A 20,490-nucleotide genomic window follows, 5' to 3' on the forward strand; every position below is an offset into this window, starting at 1 on the left:
TTGAACCTCAAAGAACACCTCACGAAGTGAAAGAAGGGGTTTGATTCCAAGAATACGACATCATACTTCATCTAGGTTTTTATCGAATCCTTGAAAAAAATCAAATACTCGATCTTTCTCAGGGACTTGATTGTACAGTACTCCATCATCAGTACACTTCCATGGAATTGTATAAAACAAATACATTTCTTGGCATAGATCAATCAGCCTGTTGTAGTACTCTGTTACTGACATTGATCCCTGCCTTATGTTCCGCAGGAGAACGAATTTCAAAACACTGAGACGTGTTTCCAAGATATAAGTACATCTCCTAAACAGCCTTCCATATTTCATGATCATTCTTGTAAAACATATACATGCATCCTATTTGCGACTCCATGGAATTAATTAACCACGCCATGACAATGGAATTTTTAGCTTCCCATGTATTGTAACTCGCATCACTGCTTGTTGGAGGAGGGATTTCACCAATAAGGTAACCTAATTTTCCTTTTCCTCGAATCACTAACAAAACGGATTAAAACCATTCATGAAAATTGGGCCCATTTAATTTGTGTTGGGTAATTTGCAGAGAATGGCTTATGTCAGAGGTGGTGAATAAGGTTCCAAGGGATCTTGATGCATTCATGGTTGAATCTACTACTGTTGAGTTCACTGTTGATGAAGAATGGCTCGTTCTAGACATCGTTGCAGGCTCTGTTACCATGAAAACAAAAACAAATGTTTGAAGATTTTTGTTATAATTTCATTGAGAAAATCTATACAAATATATACAACTTCTAAGAATCAATCTAGGAGCTATTCTAGGAAACTAACCCACTAATTTAGCCTAGAAAAAAAAATGAAAACTAAATCACAGCCAAAAAAAAGAAAATAATCAGTCTAAATAAGAAAATAAATAACTAAAAAACAGGAAAGATTCTGACTCGAATTCCACAAGGAATAATCCTCGTCATCCCTTTCCAACACTGTACATATTTGTATTTGTACCCTTTCCAAATTGAGCCTTGAGAAACAAGAGAGAAGATGAAATGAACAACCACTTCACTTAAAGTTAAAAGATTCATCTTAAGAGATAAGAATTTAGAAGAAACGAACAGTCCCTAACTTGAAATGAACCACAAAAGATAGCTTATATCACAGAAAGACCCAAGAGGCCAAAGCCCAAGAAATGTGCACCCAAATGCCCCTGACCAGAATCTAAATTATTCCAAACTATCAACAAAACCACCCAAAAACAATAACTTGACACCCTATAAAAACATGCAAAACAGAATACACATTCACAATGAGAGATACGGACTAAACTTTTGGCAATTCATCAAAGTACATATTCACACTTGTCAGGCTGCGATTTTATCTTGCACTAAGCAATGGAAAGTTCAGCATCCAGACTGGAACTAGAAGCATAAAAATTGATGAACATATTGAGAGATTTTATACTTTCATGTGCAATTGCCCAAAATATAATCAGGACACACTAAGTGTGAAGAATGATCTGCCTTATACTATAATCAGGACACACTAACTTTTTAATAAAATCTCAAACAAAATTACAAAGTGAATTGTTAAAACAATTACACAAAAAACAGAATAAAACGAATGATCTGCCTTATACTATAAGTCCAACTTCCCTTGTACTATAATTCTTCAGCGCCCATCTATTTCTTTACAAGGTGTGGTAATCTAACGGAAAGCTGCAACTTCTTCCTTGAAGTGTGTGAGTAGATCCTGAATACTTTTCACCGAATGATCTGCCTTATCTCTGACCCGCACACTCACCTATACACAAGAGGGAGTATGTTAAACAACATTGTTCAAAATTTCTACAACTTAAAAGAGTTTCGACTTCTGATATGAATCTATTTTTCTCTTTTTCCTCATTTTTTTTCGGTGGGGTGGGGGTTGGAGGGGATGATATAACTAGCTCCAAATTGGAAGTCCGATTAGCTGATATTTGAGTTTATTTACAATATCCACAAGGATACTCAAAGCATCTGAGAATGCAACTACTAGTGCCAATCTCATATGGATTTAAATTTTGCACCAAGTTCAAATTTTCCTCTATTTTGCAATCATGTCCACACCTCTAGGGGGTAAAATTTATGCTGGGACCACATATTTAGCATCTCCATGGGGTGCAAAATTTGCACCGCAAAGGTTATAAAAAATCTCATTCATCTTTCTCCCTCATTCATCCTCTCCCATAAAGAGTGAATAAAACTTACTACCCTCCAAACAGACAAGGTAAAATCTGAACTGAAGTGAACCAAGATTTTACCAACCTTGACATTTTACTCACTGCAAATGAAATTTACACTCAAAATAAATGCAGTCTTGTGTATTATTCAATGCCTTCCCCTGCTAAAATTATGTGATACAATTGTTTATGGTACCATGAGAGTAAAGTGTATAATCATGCCTTTGTTATAATTAAATCACTTCCTGAATGTCAGATAATATTCCCTTTTTCTTTCACAAAAATTTTCTGATTACCTTCAGTTTTATGCCATTTCAATATGTTTACACCAAATATCGAAATATTTTTTCCATCTTTAACAGAGAACATACACCGGAAACAATATATAAAATCTTCACCTGAAGTAGGGCCCACCTTCAAGGCATTGCCTAGTTTGCCTAGATGAGAAGATGCTATTTGAAGTCACCTAAAGGGTTTTATTGTTGAAACCACAAAAAGGGTTTTGCTCTTTTTCTTTCTGTGAAAAGATAATGATCATCGAATGCAATTAAGATGCTGCTTCAATAGTTTAATTTATTGAATCTTCTATTAAATCTTCTGCCATAAGACAGTAAGTTACATGTCTCCATAGTTACATGCTAAATGTTGTATATTCAATTTTATTTTTAGTTGTTTAATTTATTTACATGGTCCAATTTGTTTGTTGTTGTTTATTTTCTGCTATATATTTCTTTGACAGTTGTGGCTTGTCTGTTAGTGTTTCTTTGGTATGTAAAATTCATTGAATTGCTTGTCATTACCTTTTAAATATCAAATTAGAAGAACACAAAACATGGCTTATCTCAAGTAGACAAACAATCAGGAATTCAGGATTGCCTGCGTGCCTTGACAACTATGCTATAAAAATGACAAAATTCATCATTTTTTTGACAAGGGTAGCACGCACTTATCATTCATTAAATTGTATATAAGTTAAAAGAAAGCATCCCTATGTATTAACAATTATCATATAAGTGATGTATATTTTGACTTTTCTCTAGGGCAAGCGTCCAAATCAGGCAGATCTAAAAAGTGAAAGTTAAGAAAATATGGGAAGAATAGAAAGTAGAGAATTTGGAGTCTTCACAAAAGAGAAGAATGGAGATACCTACCCAGTCTGACAATGTACACAATCTAAAACAGGACCCAGGCAGACCAAAAGAGAGTTGACACAAATCACACAACCAATTGTAACAGAGATTAGACCCACTGATAGGAGATTTAAAAGGTGCACCTAGGTGCACAGACGAGGCACATTTTAGGTTAGGTGCCTTGCCCAGGTCCTAGGCGCAGCACTTTCAAAAGGCGCATACCTGGTGTGCCTAGGCGTGCGCATGCGCCTTTTTGCCTTTTTTGAACCTAGTGGCTGGGCCAGGGGCTCTGCCCCCTAAACCCCCAACCACATCCCTCAAGGCAAGCCCAAACAAGTCCATGTTAGGGTCCTAAATTCTTAGTTCTCACACAAAAATAATGCTTTTATAATTTTAATTACTTTTAAGAAGATATTTTGTTAGAATGAATGAATTAACAACATTAGTAAATAGGGGGTTCTTGGAGCTTCAGTGAGAGAGCAAAGCGAGCGAACCGGAGCAGAATGTAATATGTTTTACATCACCATTAGCTACTTGAACTAATGCAATTGAGGAAAAAAAGATATTGTGGGTTTTACATGCTTGAAAATGTTTTATATGTTTGGTTTTATTTTAAAATATTCATTTAAATACTCTTTACATGTTATGCTCATGTATTTCAATTTTTTTACTTTTTTTTTTTTGGCTTTTGTTCTGAATTTTCTGTTGTTTTTATTTTTTAGTTTTTTTTTTTGTATTTTTGCACCTTGCTTCAAAAAGGCACATGCCTCGCCTTGCGCCTCAAGCGCAAATTGGCCCTTGCAATTTTAAAACACTGCCACTGATGCAATCAAAGTGATGAGTCATTTTCAGTTGGAAAATATAATATGGTTTACAAGATGCTAAAGCACCAGCAAAGTCAGCAACAATGTTCGCCTAAGTCATATCTTCTCTGATCTGTTCTCCATTGTGACAGAAAAAGAAGCTAAGGTAGCCAATTGCTACAAATCCAGAGGGAACCAAATCACATGGTGCCCAAATTTACAAAGCAATCCCCAGGACAGGGAGATTGAAGAAGTCTCCTCGTCAGCTCATCCAGAATCAGAACTCAAAAGTGGGAGAACAAAATTGAAGAGTGTCGTTGTGGATTCCTCGGGAATATTTACTGATCATTGGTGAGGAGTTTACATAACCATACCAATTGCTCCTTCCCTATCAGAGTTGTATAGAACACCCAATCCTCTCCAGGGTCTCATTCATGCTACGGACTGCAGCTTGGGGAAGATTCATCACTCAGGCTAATCTTATTAGGAGGGACCCAGGTTGTGTGCTATGTAACCATACGCTAGGATTGCGGATCATATTTTTCCTCACTGCCCCCAAGCAAGGAAGATTTCTGGAGATCCTTGCAAAGACTAACATTGTCAGGTGTTGTTTTCCCAAGACAGTCAAAAAAACTCTTTGTTGCTGGCCCAAGCAGGGGCTTCCAATAAAAGGCAAGAAAGTTGAAACTCTGATTCCAGCAGCAGTGATTTGGAACAATGGAGGGAGAGAAATCAAGCGGTTTTCAATAATAAGTACACTCAAAGTGATGAGGTGTGGAGGAGGATGATTGGTTCTCTTTACTCTTGAGTGAGGGTGTAGATAGACTTTAAGGGGGTGATTTTTGTGGATATTTTGTCGGTACACTGTTCTTGAACCTGTCATAGGTTTTCTTTTGTTTGGATGTATGTCTTACTTTCTTCTCTTTTACCAATAGTAACAAAGAACAAGACCCATTGATGCAATCACAATAAGATAATGGTTTACAAGATGCTAACCTATTTGCAGAATCAATAATCCATTAATAGACAATGGATAGCCAAGTGCATGTATGCAATAAATTATTTGAATGAACCAACCTGTCCAGTGTTTGCCTCCTCTTCACCAACAACCAATATATAGTTGTACTGTGCCAACTGTGCTTCTCGTACCTGAAAAGATCCAGAAAACACTTGGATGAGTTTCAGGATAACTATTGGGATGAAATACACCAATTATGATAAGGGAGAATCTCCACTACATGTGTCTTTAAAATCAAGCCTTTTGCTTTCTATTAATAAAAGTTTTTACAGACAAATGTTTTTGTCTTTTGCAAAAAACGAAAAACAAAAAACAAAAAATGGAAAACCTGGCAAGTTTATGACCTCTATTAGCTCTTTAATTTTTAAGACAAAAGTCAGACCCACCCAACAGCATTCCCAATAGTAATAGTAATAGTAATAGTAATAGTAATAGTAATAAAATGATACTCATCCTTTAACTTAGCAAGCACACATGTTTGTTTGTATTAACTAAATCAGAAGTTCATCCTAGTTATCAGACTAGAAGAACCCTGTTGAGTGCTTGGGCCACCCTCAGTAACTTCCTTGGTCAACGTCAATCCTGGTGGATCTTACTTGAATCTTCCTATTCATATTTATGCACGATTGATCTCATTAATACATAGTACCATGGGTTTTTTGACATTAGTGTCATTCACAGAAAAAGCCATGTCTTTTGCAATCAACTTTCTCACCTATATCAGACTGTTAATTGCAAAATTGTTGCAGCAGTGGTACTGCAATTATTTAGAACCAATTTGGTCTCTATGTGAAAATTAGCAAAATTGTTTTCTTTCTTTATTAGGGATATAATTAATGCATATGGTTTTAGTAATAGGGTGTAAATACAACTTTTAAAATGCAGGGTGTTTAAGTACTAAAAATAGTCTCTTAAATTTAAAAAGCATTTGGATGCAAATGTTCATAGTTGAGAACTGTCCAGACATTATGCTTGCCCAAATAGTGGGGTTACCTTCATCTTGTTACGATAATTGAGAGGATAAACTCGAATTGGAACATAAGGCTAGCAGCAGCATATGATCTGTTTGTTAGTGAGCTCCAACTCAGGTATGTAGCACTGAGTGTTCTAATTGACTAGCAAATCTTCGTGTAGGCTATGGGTTATCCTAATGGTTTTCACAAGACACATGTATGGCCAAACCTGTTTGTCTGTGCTAATTCATATGTTCGTTGGAAGTAACCATCTAATAAACGATTGATGCTCTTTACACTGAAAAAAGCAGTAAATACTCTACGAAAGGTTTCATTATGGACCATTAAAATCATCATAAGTAGCTATGTGAATTTTGAAGGTAGTATCTCTCTTAAATTAGACATGGCTTTCTAGAGAGACCTGCAGATGTGTCATGTAGATATAAGTTAAGATTTCAAGTATTTGCAACCACTTAGCATCATAAAAGGTATGACCCAGTACCTAGATAAATCTATTTGATTATTTTAAAAATCCAATCCTAGAAAATCCATTTCCTTTTTACCGACTCTTGTAACAAAACCCCAAGTTCTACCAAGTTGTATTTGTACATTACATCCCATCAAAACCTAAACCCTTAAATCCTTTTGAAGAACCAAAGCAGAACTCACATTATTTTTTTGTAATTTTCTAATTCCTAAGTTTCTAACTGAAATCTTGAATTTCTAAAATTACTAGTTAATGACTACCACGTACTAGGTGCAAGGCAACCACAGCCATTATTTTGCTTCGAACTCACTATTATGTGATAAATTTGGTCATCATTGGTATGAGTCCCATACCATTTGAAGTGAACACTCTTTTAGGGAGTGGAGGTAACCACTCAGTACTCATATCTAAATGAGGCAACCACACCCATTATTTGAGAGTGGAGCTAATCACATATTTGATATTTCTTTCTGAAAGAAGAGGCAGCTATATATTTATACACTCACACATGGGATATATAAGATTTTATTCTTTGGGACCAATAGACAATCATCCTTTCGGTATACACGAAGATAACATCAATGATCATACTCAAAGATTTAAGGTATTTCAAAATATTTTGAGAACCTTTCATCTCTTTCTTTGACAGAATTTGGTCATTATACCATGAAGACAATGAAGTTTACTCTTCTAATATTTTCACAAGTACAGCATTCATCACCAAATGTCTAAGTAACAAGACAAAATAATTTTATGAAATCAGCAGTCCAAAAGAAATGGTGAGGAAACCATTCTAAGCAACATTTGTAAATCAATTCAAGTAAATTAATCTCCAATTCTCACAATAAGAAAACAATAAAAGTATTTACCTTTTTCTGGATCTTTCTATCTGTTGTATCAACATCAACATAATAACCAGCCTGATGAATTTGATCTCGTACCTATAAAGACAAAGAACAAAAGACATGAGCATCCATTGACCTCTGAGTCGTGCAAATTAAATCATACAAAGACTAACAATTAACAGAATAAATATCTGCACAGGACCACAAACAATAACAACATGTAATATCTTTTTATGGCTAAGTTACAACTTTACGAAATAAGATAAAGAATGGTTTATGTACAAGCTGCCAAGTAGCCCCAATTTAGGCTACAAGTTACCACTTTTTTTTTGATAAATTACAAGTTACCACTCAATCAGTCTTTCTAGAATAAATTTTATTTCCCAACCGCCACCACAATAGCTGATCCCTATTTACCCCTTGTTTACTGCCAAAGCTTTTGGCAATTTATATATCCAAGTATATTCAATCTCCATTCCTTTTCAAGGCCCTATCTCCTTGAATGTGTTCTTGTAGTACCACGAACCTTCATTGTTTTCCTTATTTAAAACCTTACACAAGTCACGTTCCATTTTACTCTTGACTCTTGACTCTTGAGAGATATCACCAACCACAGGCCTTCAACCACTTGTAGCAGTTCCATCCTTATAGAGCTTCTATGACCTACAGGTCGTGAGCACATGGCTAAAATATATCCATGGAAATCTCTAAAAATTCATCCAATAACTGATGTGTCTAGATTGCTCAAATTATAGCCATCAAAGTTTAGTTTAACTAAATTAGAACTAGGTGGGTGCCAAGTGCCATAGACAAGCAACCAAAGTTCTTGCTGAAGAAGGAGCAGCCATCCACAGCCAACCTCAAAAGATATCATCTAAAGAGAATTGCTCAAAGATCCTAAAAGCTTTAATATGGTGCACCACTGTTACTGAAATGTTTTCAATAATAGCTTCTTTAGATCATGCAATGCCCTTTAAGGTTTTGGCACTTCTTTATTCCCAAATGGTCCAAAAGACTGCTGTCCTTAAAAATCTCCACATAGTTTTTTGATCAATAAATAGTCTTTCCTCTCTTTGACATGTAAAGAAAGAGGCCTCAAAATGATCCGTTACCTCATTAGGAGAGGTCCACCTGCAACGAAAAGAGTAGAGAACCACTCCCAAATATAAGCAACAAATGCGCAAAAGATAAGCAGGTAAAAGGCAGGCAGATTCTCCGCTTGTCTTACAAGAAAAATACAAGGGATGAACAGTTCATCTCTACAAGGGTCTTCTCAACGAAAGACCATAATTTTGGGTGGAATTGGGTTGTTCCAAAGGGGGATAGAGCCTTAAAAAATGAGAGACAACAGAAAAAAAAAAAGGCTTTAAACCTTAAAACTCAAGACTCAGGAGTATGGAACTGGAACAAGGTAGGAGAGTTCAGTTAAATCTTTATACAACTTTCTAGTGGGAGAAGGTGAAGTTTTTCCCAGTAAGGCTATTTGGGGGACAGTGGCACCCTCAAAAGTCAAGTTTTTTGTATGGGTAGAAAAGTGCCTCTCCAAAGAAATGTTGCTGAAGAAAGGTTTCATCTGCAACGACTTGAGATGCTCTCTTTGTAAAGTGGAACTGGAATCAGACTGACATTTGTTTCTGCATTGCAAGTTTGCTTCAGAAATTTGGAGCTATTTTTTAAAGCCCTGAATTTAAGTTGGTACATGCCCACCTCAGTGAAAACCTTGCTGGATGAATGGAACTGGAATCAGACAGACATTTGTTTCTGCATGGTAAGTTTGCTTCAGAAATTTGGAGCTATTTTTTAAGACCCTGAATTTAAGTTGGTGCATGCCTGCCTCAGTGAAAGCCTTGCTGGAGGAATGGCACATATCTGGGTTGACTAAGAAAGGGAAAGTCTGCTGGTCCTCCATCCCTTTGGCAATTCTGTGGGCGGTGTGGCTGGAAAGAAACAACAGAACTTTTGAACAGAAAGCTTCTTCTGAACCTGAGGTCATCAATATGGCTATAGGGTTTATTAAGAGTTGGTTGTCTATACATGCTGCATTTGAAGATGATATGTCTGATAGTAATTTTTTGAGGATGGCCTTTTTTTGAGGTCCAACTTGTTAGCTATTTGTACAGCTTCTCATTGTACAAAGGACTTTTTGCTTTAATACAATCATACTTTACCTTTTCTCAAAAAAAGAAAAAAAAAAAAGAAAAAGAAAAAAACAGAGGCCATCCAAATTCTATGGTCAGGTTTAGTGGTGGCAAGGACCACATTTCCTAAAATCAACATGGCCTCTCCTCAACCCCAAAGATAAACCTACCTGAGAGAACAATGCAAAGTAGGAGACATAGTTTAGATTTGTGAGACAACAAAGAAAATAAGAGGGGTGTCAGATTCTTTTAAAGTTCTATCACCCCATGAAAGGTCTTCCCAATACTTGGTCAAGTTCCCATAAGAGACATAATGGTGAATATTATGCAGGAAAAGAGGAAGCAAAGCTGAAATGGGTTTCCAAGGAGTCAATGCTGCCCTTGTAAAAAAGCCAACATCCCAACCATTTTCATATAAAAGCTGGATTCCTAATACTAAATCTCTCCATACCCAGATCCCCAAGTTCCTTCCTTTGGGTCACTATCTTCCAATTTACCTGATGATCCCTCTTTTTTTTTGAAGATAAATAAAAATAAACTTTATAGATGAAGGGAAAAGAGAATACAACAGGGTGATAAGGAATCACCCAAACAAGAACAGACCCACCCTAACAAAATTAACCCTTTAAACAGAAAAACAGCCCTAGAAAACAATACAAAATGAGAAAACACCTTAAAAACAAAATGCAGAGACCCTTTCCACCAATCTCTAGAAAAAACAAAAGCAACCAAAATACTACAGCTCCCGCACCAACCAAACCTTGCCAATAAACACATGAGAAGAAACACCCTGGGCCCACTCAACCTTCCGAAGACAAACTTAAACTCAAGCTTTATCCTCAACCTGCCCACTATCTAAAACAGAGGTCTCACTTCTCGTCTGAGTGACTTTCCCTATCTCTTCCCCCTCTTTAATCCTGCTCCAAATACTCCCAACCTTAACCTGGTAAAAACTTTTGAGGCTTGCACCGTTAATTGGTCTTCTGTCTTCCAAATCTTCTTACTGCATTAGTATTTTTCTCCATCTTCTTATCAGCCTCCCTTTTAGCATTGATTCTTTCTAATTCAAAATTTGCATTCTTTTCAAAAAACTGAGCAGCACTCAGGCCATCCCTCTTAAACTTACCCATCCTCTACATCTCCAAAAATCTTCCACCTTCCAATCTGCTTGGTACTCCCAGAATCAGAACCAGCCACCTTAGCATCTGAAATTGGCAATTTGTCATCCCCTTGTTCTTCTCTTTTGACTGGATTTTAGCATCTTCACTCATCTCCCTGAAAGTGTCCTTTGCAAAGTCCCCCCCCCCAAGAAGAATAATCCCAAAATTTTACTGACATTCACCACTGTGTTTAGCACCATTTCCATATCTGCAGTTTTCTCAACTTTGTGAGTCTCATCTATATCTACTTCCTCCTCTGTAGCCGAAAATGCTCCACTGTGATCGCCTAAATCTCCGTCATCTTGCAAAGGTCCGGTTCTGTATTTTTGTTTCCTTTTGTACACTCTGGACGATGATTTTCTTTTCTTCTCATCCTCCCTCTTAGCCTCCTGTTATTCTTTTTCCTTTGATAAGTAACAAATTATATTCATTAAAGATGAAAAATAAAAAATACAGATGGGTTAACCCTGTTTACTCTTCCTCCCACATTTTACTTACAACTGAACCCAAAAACACTGTCTCTATTTACTCTTTGCTTTGCTAGATGGTCAGCTACGCAATTTGCCAACGAGCCCGTTGTATGGTCATTTGCATATCCCTTAGTAACCATAATCTCATTCCCGAACACCCATAGAGCACTGTCAGCCTTCAACATCCAGCTTACGACCACTTTTGAGTTTCCCTCAATAAAAAGTTTCTCCACTCCCATTTCCATAGTTTCCTACACTCCAAAAACTGAAGCCATCAGTTCTGCCTTGGTAGAATTCCCAACTTCTATTGGTCCTCAAAAACATAGCCTGTAGTACTTCACTTTTATCCCTTATCACCCCTCCAATTCCATAAGGTCCCAAATTGCCAAAGCTACTATCATCAAAGTTCAGTTCTAAAATTTGATAAAAAAAATGATCAGTTTTAAAATCCTATATCAGGTGGAACCCAGTTTTTTATCACCTTTTGCTTTTTTGAAGAAGCTAACACTACTCTCCAGTTCTTCATAACATCACCAATTGTGAAGTTTGAAAACAGGTTCAACGATTTTCACCTAATATGCCACCCTCACCATTATGAATTCAATTACAGCTTCATTACTTCCTTTCTTCTCTTCAAAAATTTGAGCACTCCTTTCCTCCAAAATCATCCAAACCATAGAAGCCTTGTACACCTCCACATCACTCTACCTCTTCTTTTTGGCCACCTGAAGGTATTCAAATCAAATAGCCTATCCAAACAAATTGAAAGAATGCACCTACATCCAACGAAAGAGAAAAACCAACCCCAAATGCAGCAAACAAATGAACAGGTAAGCAATAAGCAGTCTCACCATTTGATCCACACATTAAGCACCCCTTGTTCCGACAAGAAATCCCTCATGATCTTCTCCAGCCTTTTTGCTACTGATGCAAGCAACCTAAAAACAAAGAGGCAACATACTAAAAGATCAGCAAATGTAGAATTGTTCAGTCTGATACTTCCTTCCAAAGAAATGTAACTTATTTTCCAGGTGGCAAATTTCTTGGGATTCTATCCACAATAGGATCTGTAAAACTGCAAGATCTAGGATCCCTAATTCCCTCCTATCCTATTAGTAGGCCGAAATATTTCAAAGGCCACTGATCAAAGAACAACCTAAGATGTCCGCATACCTCCCAATGTCTTCCACTCTTCCTCCCCCATGTTAACTCCCACCATACAGCTCCTACCAGATTAATTTTTAAATCTGAAACTTTTCTCAAAACAAGATATTAACAGCAGCAAGTTTCTCACACCAAGCACACTGGAATCTTGACAAAACAATATAATATTGTCAGCAAATTGAAAATGAGTTAGCCTTGTTTCATTCCTCTCGGTCTTCCACCATTCACTAATATAGTTTTCCCATCATTAGCACCTAAGTTGGCTTTCCTTCATAATTTATCAATTTGCTAGATTTTCTTACTTAGCATCAGAATGGCTTTCTAGAGAGAACAAAGCACAATTAATGTTTCACAAAACATAAAAATATAGAACATAAATAATAAAAGCATGCATCGTGGATCATTATCACTTTCCAGATGACAAGTGTTATTTAGACTACTACTTAAGTTCACTAGAACATTCAATTATTAACCAATTTACTTGCCTGCAGTGCATATGGTTGAGATTTCTCAGAGACAGGGCAAACAATTGCTTGCCGTGGGCTAAGCCAAAAAGGCCACTTTCCTTTATAGTGTTCCAGAAGTATTGCAAACATACGCTCAACAGACCCAAGGATTGCTCTATGTATCATAACAGGTTTCTCCCTCTTCGCCTCATCCTCGGCTGAATAAGACAAGTTGAAACGTGAAGGGAGCTGAAAGTCAAGCTGCAACCACAAGTATTTGTCCTATTAAGCACAAAACTACTAACTCTGTACGTGACAGTGAAATCAAATTTCATTGAGCCATTGTCAATAACCTGTAATGTTGCACATTGAAATTTCCTTTTCAAGGCATCAAAAACACTAATATCAATCTTGGGTCCATAAAAGGCACCATCTCCTTCATTTATCTGTGAAGTTTAACAATAAATTACTAGATAAACAACAATTGGTGCTACAAAATATGGAAGCAAATATATATTGGCAGAAACAAGAATATTTTATGGAAACATTAATTGGTAAATCAGGAATGTCTCCTTAATAGTATTAATAAATTACTCTTCACTGGCCAAAGAGCACTAATTCAGCTCCGACAAAGACTCTTAAAACCCCAAATGAATCTAAGTTGTTTGGTAAGTAAATGGAAACTTAAAGACTCTTGGATTAAATTTGGAAATGAATAGTAAATTTTGCAACTTGAAAAGCTCAATATGATAAATTATAAATTGCTTTAATTGTTTAATTCTTCTTGTAATGATTCCATCAATGACAAGATCAAAGGGAAACCATTAATAATCAAAATGATAAAGAAATAACATTGGGAAATACCAACAAAAAAAAATTGGGAAAGTTATGAGATAAAGCTGATGGCCTTATCACCCAAAATAACAAACATCAATGGGTGAACAGGAAGCTTGTTTGTCGTCTGGTCACAAGGTAGGATAAGTATCTCCAACCTTGTGGTTAACAGCCACAAGGTGGGATAAGTATCTCCCTGCTCTGTACTTTGTACTTACTTTTTCAATAATTAATAAAGCTTCTTAGTTCTCAGCTGGATATTTATCAAAAAATAGAGACAGTACAGGAAACAAAGAGTAACAAGAGAAACAAAGCAAGAGCTAATGGGCTGACCCAGTCAGCCCCCATACACCCAAAACCAATCTACTCTGGAAGGCCAAGGATCAATACAAATCCCATTTAAATAAATCACTCCTGGCCAAGAAATCAGCTAGCACATTGGCTGATCTGCTAGTTGTTCCTTTTGGCCATCAATGGTCTACCCCAGACCATAACAAGTTTACAACCAGGGAGTCCCTCAACAGATCTACAGTGGAATATGTAAGAGGACATCCATCTAAAATCCCCCAAAAAAAATATACCACTAGGGCATTGGTAGAGATTAAAATGTCAATATGCAGAACAAAATAGCAAGAGGAAGCAGAGCTATGATAGGCTAAAAAGCAAAGGATCAAAATCCATGTCCCATAAGACACTAAAAAGATAAGGAGCCAAGGAAAAGACAATGAAAAGAAAAAGTCACACTCTGTTCCCATGTTACCCCCAAGTATAGCATGGACAAGGTTTTCATTACAGGCCTTATACTACAAAAGGGTACGAAACATAGAGACGGAACTTATTGTAGGTAGTTTCTTTCGGCATCTTGTTTGTCCATCTAAAATCCTCTGACTTGAACCAAGTATTTGATTCCACTAATATTTTGTTATCAATAAATCACTTTTTCACATTGGAGTTCACCATTACATGGCCAAAGAATTCAAATATACTGACCAATTACAAGATTATCCCAGCCTGGCCCATGATCACCCCTATGACTGCTTGTTTATATTTTTTTATCTTTGTATATCCTTTTATATACAACCTTCTTTTTGCTATTAATACAATAAATATCAATTACCTTATTAAGGAGCCATTGTTTGCGTGATGGTAATAGAATGAGTGTGTGTGTGTGTGTGTATGCATCTGGAGATCCAAACCAATCTCCATTATTCCACCTAATATAACTTTTTTCGTCTTTTCTTTCCCCATTACCTGATTATTCAACCGCAGTTTCAAAAAGTTCCATTCACCTAACAATGTTCTTTAATTCCTCTTTCTGAATAGTCTAGCACAACACAGGAAGCAGGAAACACCATAAGAATATTGTTTTTGCTCCAAATTCCCACCATCCCAAAATACATCAATTGAACACCATAATTTATCTGATGGACTTGAAACTTGGTACTAATTTTACAGTTGTGTATTCAATAGAAAGACATGATGTACATGTAAGCAGAGTATGAATATTGTGTTTCACATTTAGTGCATAAATGACAGAAACAAACAGAAAAGCCTAGGAACACTAACAAACAACAGCAGAAGCTGAGAAAAATCACATTACGATGAAAGAGTGTTTTAAAAGCATAAGGGACATTTTGCACCCGAGGTGCAAGATGCAAAGTGAGGCATGCACCTTTTGAAAGTGCTCCACCTGGGACCTAGGCTAGGTGCATACTCTAAAATGCACCTTGCCTATGCCCTTTAAATCGCTGGGAACAGTGATTTAAAAGGCATGCCTAAGCGCACAGGCGAGGCGCATTTTAGGGTATGTGCCTCGCCTAGGTACTAGGTGCAGCCCTTTCAAAAGGCACACGCCTGATGCACCTCAGCTCCAAGAACCCCGCATTTGCTAATGCTGTTTATTCATTCATTCTAATAAAATATCTTCTTAAAAGGCAATTTAAGTTATAAAATCATTGTTTTTTATATAAAAATTAAGAATTTAAGACCCAAACACGGACTTGTTTGGATTTGCCTCGAGGGACGTGGTGCAATGGCAGCTCATAGAATCAGGAATGCAATATGTTTTACATCACTCTAGCTACTTGAAGTAATGCAGTTGAAGAAATAAAAGAGATTTGTGGGTTTTACATGCTTGAAAATGCTTTATATGTTTGATTTTATTTTTAAATTTTCATTTGAATACTCTTTACATATTATGTTTATGCATTTTAATTTTAGATAATAGGTTTTATAAAATATTTATTTTAAAATTTAACTATATATTTTTATTAATATTTCGTTATATATTTTCTTTTTTGGGGGGGGGAATTTTTTGAATTTCCTGACTTTTTATTTTTTTAGCATTTTTTGTGTATTTTTGTGCCTTGCTTTGAAAAGGTGCTTGCACTTCGGGCGCAAAATGGCCCTTGAGCTTTTAAAACACTGGCTGGGAGGGAAAGAAATCAAACTTTGCATATAACCATGACTTTTGAAACAGCCAGCTTTTTTAGGATTCAAACACAGGAAACAATTTCTATGGCTTGATAGAAAGATGAATTAAGACAAAGTGCCAACGGTCAACTTACCTGCCATGGTTTACCAAACTCGTTCAATGCTTCTGTAAGAGCAGCTTCAGCTTTTTCCCATGTTTCTATATCTCCTAGGAATTTCTCCGGCCGCTAAAAACAATGGTACAGAGGATATGAAAAGCTGAACCTGAAGTATCTAATCAAGGCATAATGCATAAAATAGAACAAACTAGCATGAATCAAAAAAATGCTATTACTGGCATGTGAAATGTTTAAACTATAATTTTGGGAAATAGAAAACACTTTTACATCTGAAATAAAAGCATTGTTTATTAACTGAACTTAGTTCCTAATAGCAAATCAGTTCACATCGAAAAATACATGTTTGTGCATCTTCTGCACCAAGCACATATAACACAACATTCAGGTAGGCTCAATGAGAAAGTTATTCATTATATCAAAATGTCAGAAAAATATGCTGTGAAGTATTGTAAAACTGTAGAGAACAAGAGGAACCAGAATTTCATACCGTTGATAACTCCAGCTCAAATGTGAACCCAAATATATCATATGTGTAACTTATAAATTCCAAGACACTCCTAACTTCATCTTTTATCTGAAAATATTAAACAAAAGTAGTTATCCTAGAGAAAGTATAAAACACAAAGAGAAAAAATAAGTTAGCTTTAGTGTGCATACAATGTGTGTTTAGTATCTGCTACATATTAATAGACATAACCACACCTGGGATTCCCTACAGAAGATGTGAGCATCATCCTGCACAATAATATAGACTATATTATATATGAATCAATTTAACAACTCTCTCTTTTGCTAAACCAGATCAAAGAGATATGTTAAGGTATAAAAAAAATAAACCTCTCAAAAGAGAAGGCCAAGCAGAACTAAATACGCATAAAACTGAACAAAATAGCAACAACCAGGAGGGATGCTCCCCAATGCAAATGAAGGAATAAAAGAATCATAGGTAATATAGTAAAGAGTGACAACCATGAAATTAGTAATGCAGGGTTCTTAGTGCAAAATCTAGAAAGAATAAAAAAATAAAGTGTGCTAGGAGCCCTGACAGGGTCTAAAAGATAATAGGATGTCACTCAGTTGTAAGCCATTTCAGACCAAGGAAACCAACTGATAGTATAGCAGTACTAATAAAGCTAACTAGCAAATGCTGTGCTATAAGACATCATGGTACAAGCATTTGAAGTTTCCCCAGAGTACAAGAGACATGCAGCCAAAAAGGAAAAGGTCTGTAATCCTTGGGATCCATATGCATAGACAATTTTTTGAACGTATATGCATAGAAAATTTTCAGTGGAATGCAAATGGATCAATGCAATTGAAAGGATACCTGTTGAAATCTCCTAACACGTGTCAAACCAGTAAGTGCACCACTAGCTTCATTGCGATGCAAAACTCCAAAATCAGCCAAGCGAAGTGGTAATTCTACAATAGTAACACTAAATAATCAAAATGCATATTATTGAAAGAACAGAAGAGGATATAATGGAACAGCAGAAGAAATAATAAGTTACATATTTAAACAGGAAACTCAAAGATAGGATCAGAAAATTCACAAAACTAGATAAACAAACAGAAATATGAATTATCGGACAAAGACAATAGCTTACTCTATATCTCATCCTAAAGTCATGCTATAATTATGCTGCAATTTCATATTTTTGATGCATTCAATGTTGAGATTGAATGACAAAGTTAGCTATCATTAGAAATTTATGACATCCAGTGCTTGAAGGAACTTAGCGGAATGTACATGTTTCCACAGCTTAATTTATGCCCGTAAGCTTTCAAAGTCACTTACAACTTACAACATCTTTTGTGTCAATACAATTGTATTTCCTCAAACTACCAGTTAGAGATCAACTACCCTTGAACCAACCTAAGGAGTGACCTTAACCAGTGAAGCCCAATGTCACTCAGTTTTACTACCACAAGGCTTTTAAGCCACAACAGCCTAACTGAATTGTCAGATTCTGTTACAAGCACCTATAGCTAGCTGTAATGGATCTGGTAGTATAAGATAAAATAATGGAATGAGAGGCAACAGAGAAGCATTACCCTAATCCCCTTCTTCATAGACAGAATCACCCATCTGCAACAGATAGACCTGTTGGCCCTTGCATTTGTGTCCAGGCCAAAATTTGTCATCACAGTCATTACATAAACCCTTTTCTCTCCAGGCCTGCATTTCAGCCCATGTGAGCCATTTAAAAGGGACAGGAGTTTGATCCTGTGGTCCTAGATCCCGAGGTTGAGGGCTACGCTTGAGGTGTGAGAGCTTCTCCACCTGATTCCCCATAGTACAGCTGACACTTCTGCTCTTGTTAATTCTCCAACACCTAGAGGACCTCAGAATATGCCAATAATAATTCTTTGTCTATTTCTAAATGCTTCACAAACTCCTGAAGAACCGGCATCGCTTATGCTGAATCCATCAAAATTCAACTTAAAATGGTTCGGGATCAGAGGGCTCCATTGCAAGGTAGGCAATGTTCTACTAGTGGATTATTGTGCAATATGCTGCCACCCTCTAAGTAAATCAACTTTAGGAAAGGGGGCAAAAGCTGCACATCCCTCAAATATTTATTTTTGTATAGATTAAGTATCACAAAACTTTGGGAAAAATCATCAAAATCTAACAAGGTAAAAGATCCAAACAAAATAGCCTCTCAATTTTATGACCACCCATTCCTCCAAGCAATTTTACTTCTAAAGTTCCATTGTTTGATAATTAATAGGAATTTCATTAAGAAGTATAACTTAATGTGCACTTTACAATCTGTATTTAGAAAGGCTACCACCTTTCCCAATCATTTATATTACAAAATTGCCCAGAAGGCCAGAACCCTTGATCCCTCAATGCCCCTTATCTTTTATGTTTCATTCCTTCCATAGACTGAGGCAAATTGCAACCAGAACTTTGATTCCAGAGGATTCACCCTTCTTGGGGGAGAGGGAGGACTTTCACCAGCCATGATGGAATCAGAAATTTCAAATCAGTTAGAAGGACGCATTCCCATCAAAAATTACAAAATTACAACAAATCTTCATGGAGAATAAACAAAATGTATCGAATTGTGCTGAAACAACCAATGCAAAAAAAAGTAGCAGAAGTGCAGAACACTTGAAAGAAACCATTCTGATTTACACTATTCCACCCTCTATACCCAAAAACTAACACCATTTGTAAGCAAAATCCACCCTCTTGGACACATGAAGTTCATTTACGATCAAAACCCATTCATTTATTAAGTGCAAATTTCTAGATATAATCTTTTGAAGAATCAAACTACATCATCAAATATCCTTCTATTTCATTTTCCCCAAATACTTAAAGACCACAAACATCAATGGGAAACTAAATTTTCTTGGATGTGCAATGGACAAGTTGACAGAATGCTGAGAACAAGATAGGATCTCAGGTCTGGATTTTGAACCTCCCAGATTTTACCAACTATCCAGTTGGGACCTTCATAATGAGAAATTAACCAATCTCTCCAATTGTTACCATTTAACAATTAAGAATGCATAGTTGTTACAGTGGTACCCAGACAACGAGGAAGTTTTAGGTTTGTGCCTAACTCTAGTAGTATTATTATTATATGAGAGTATATCAATTTTAGTTATTACACAACTAAACCATTTTATTTGTACAAATAAAGGTGAAAGGGGCAAAAGAGCATCATGAAATACAACTATTCAATTTATCATAAAAAATACATGTTTTGTTTTTTGAACAGGTAAAGTAAAGTTTCATTGATAATAAGAGGTTGTACATAAGATTATGTACCAAAAAGATACTTTACACCCCCCCCAAAAAAAAAAAACAAATCAAAAAATCTACATTCAAAAAAGATAACCAGCTCCTCAAATCCTCTACAACCCTATTAATCATCACAGGTTCTGGTGAAGCTGTCTGTTAAAAAATCCTCAAGTTTCTTTCAGACCAGATGGCCCACAGTACTGCCAAAGAGACTGCAGACCAACAGACTCTCCCTTTCCTAGACAAGCCCAGTATGCCCCACTCTTGCAAAAGGTCCTTGACTGAGAAGTGGCAGCACCAGTGCAGGTTCAGGGAGAGAGCCCTTGAGAAATGGCTCCACAAAGCTGAGCTGAAGTTACAGTGTAAGAACAAATAACTTGCTGACTCTTCCCCCTGCTGCAAAACACACATAATCTGTCTTGGATAGGGTGCCCCTTCCTCAAAAGAATTTCCTTGTTCAAACATTTCTCTAGCACAACCACCCAAGTGAAGAATTTAACTTTGGAGGGTGCAGCTGAACCCCAAACGGC

The 20,490-nt window shown here is 36.4% G+C and overlaps 1 protein-coding gene across 1 annotated transcript in view; it reads right to left on the reverse strand.

The window, feature by feature from the left end:
* Positions 1 to 1,415: 1,415 nt before the first annotated feature.
* The window catches only part of LOC148852126 (threonine--tRNA ligase, mitochondrial 1-like), a 60,407-nt gene continuing 41,332 nt past the window's right edge, over positions 1,416 to 20,490 (reverse strand). The window contains exons 13-21 of the mRNA XM_088944409.1: positions 17,528 to 17,622; positions 16,903 to 16,935; positions 16,688 to 16,774; positions 16,216 to 16,308; positions 13,168 to 13,260; positions 12,854 to 13,075; positions 7,461 to 7,532; positions 5,211 to 5,282; positions 1,416 to 1,782 (exon numbers count right to left, since the gene is read on the reverse strand). Of these exons, the coding sequence (XP_088800535.1) occupies positions 1,687 to 1,782; positions 5,211 to 5,282; positions 7,461 to 7,532; positions 12,854 to 13,075; positions 13,168 to 13,260; positions 16,216 to 16,308; positions 16,688 to 16,774; positions 16,903 to 16,935; positions 17,528 to 17,622 (863 nt within the window). The 3' untranslated portion in view covers positions 1,416 to 1,686. The remainder of the gene's footprint in view (positions 1,783 to 5,210; positions 5,283 to 7,460; positions 7,533 to 12,853; positions 13,076 to 13,167; positions 13,261 to 16,215; positions 16,309 to 16,687; positions 16,775 to 16,902; positions 16,936 to 17,527; positions 17,623 to 20,490) is intronic.

The sequence above is a fragment of the Nelumbo lutea genome, chromosome 5 (assembly GCF_056320005.1).
Source record: "Nelumbo lutea isolate HS-2025 chromosome 5, American lotus-T2T, whole genome shotgun sequence".
In the NCBI taxonomy this organism is placed as follows: Eukaryota; Viridiplantae; Streptophyta; class Magnoliopsida; order Proteales; family Nelumbonaceae; genus Nelumbo; species Nelumbo lutea.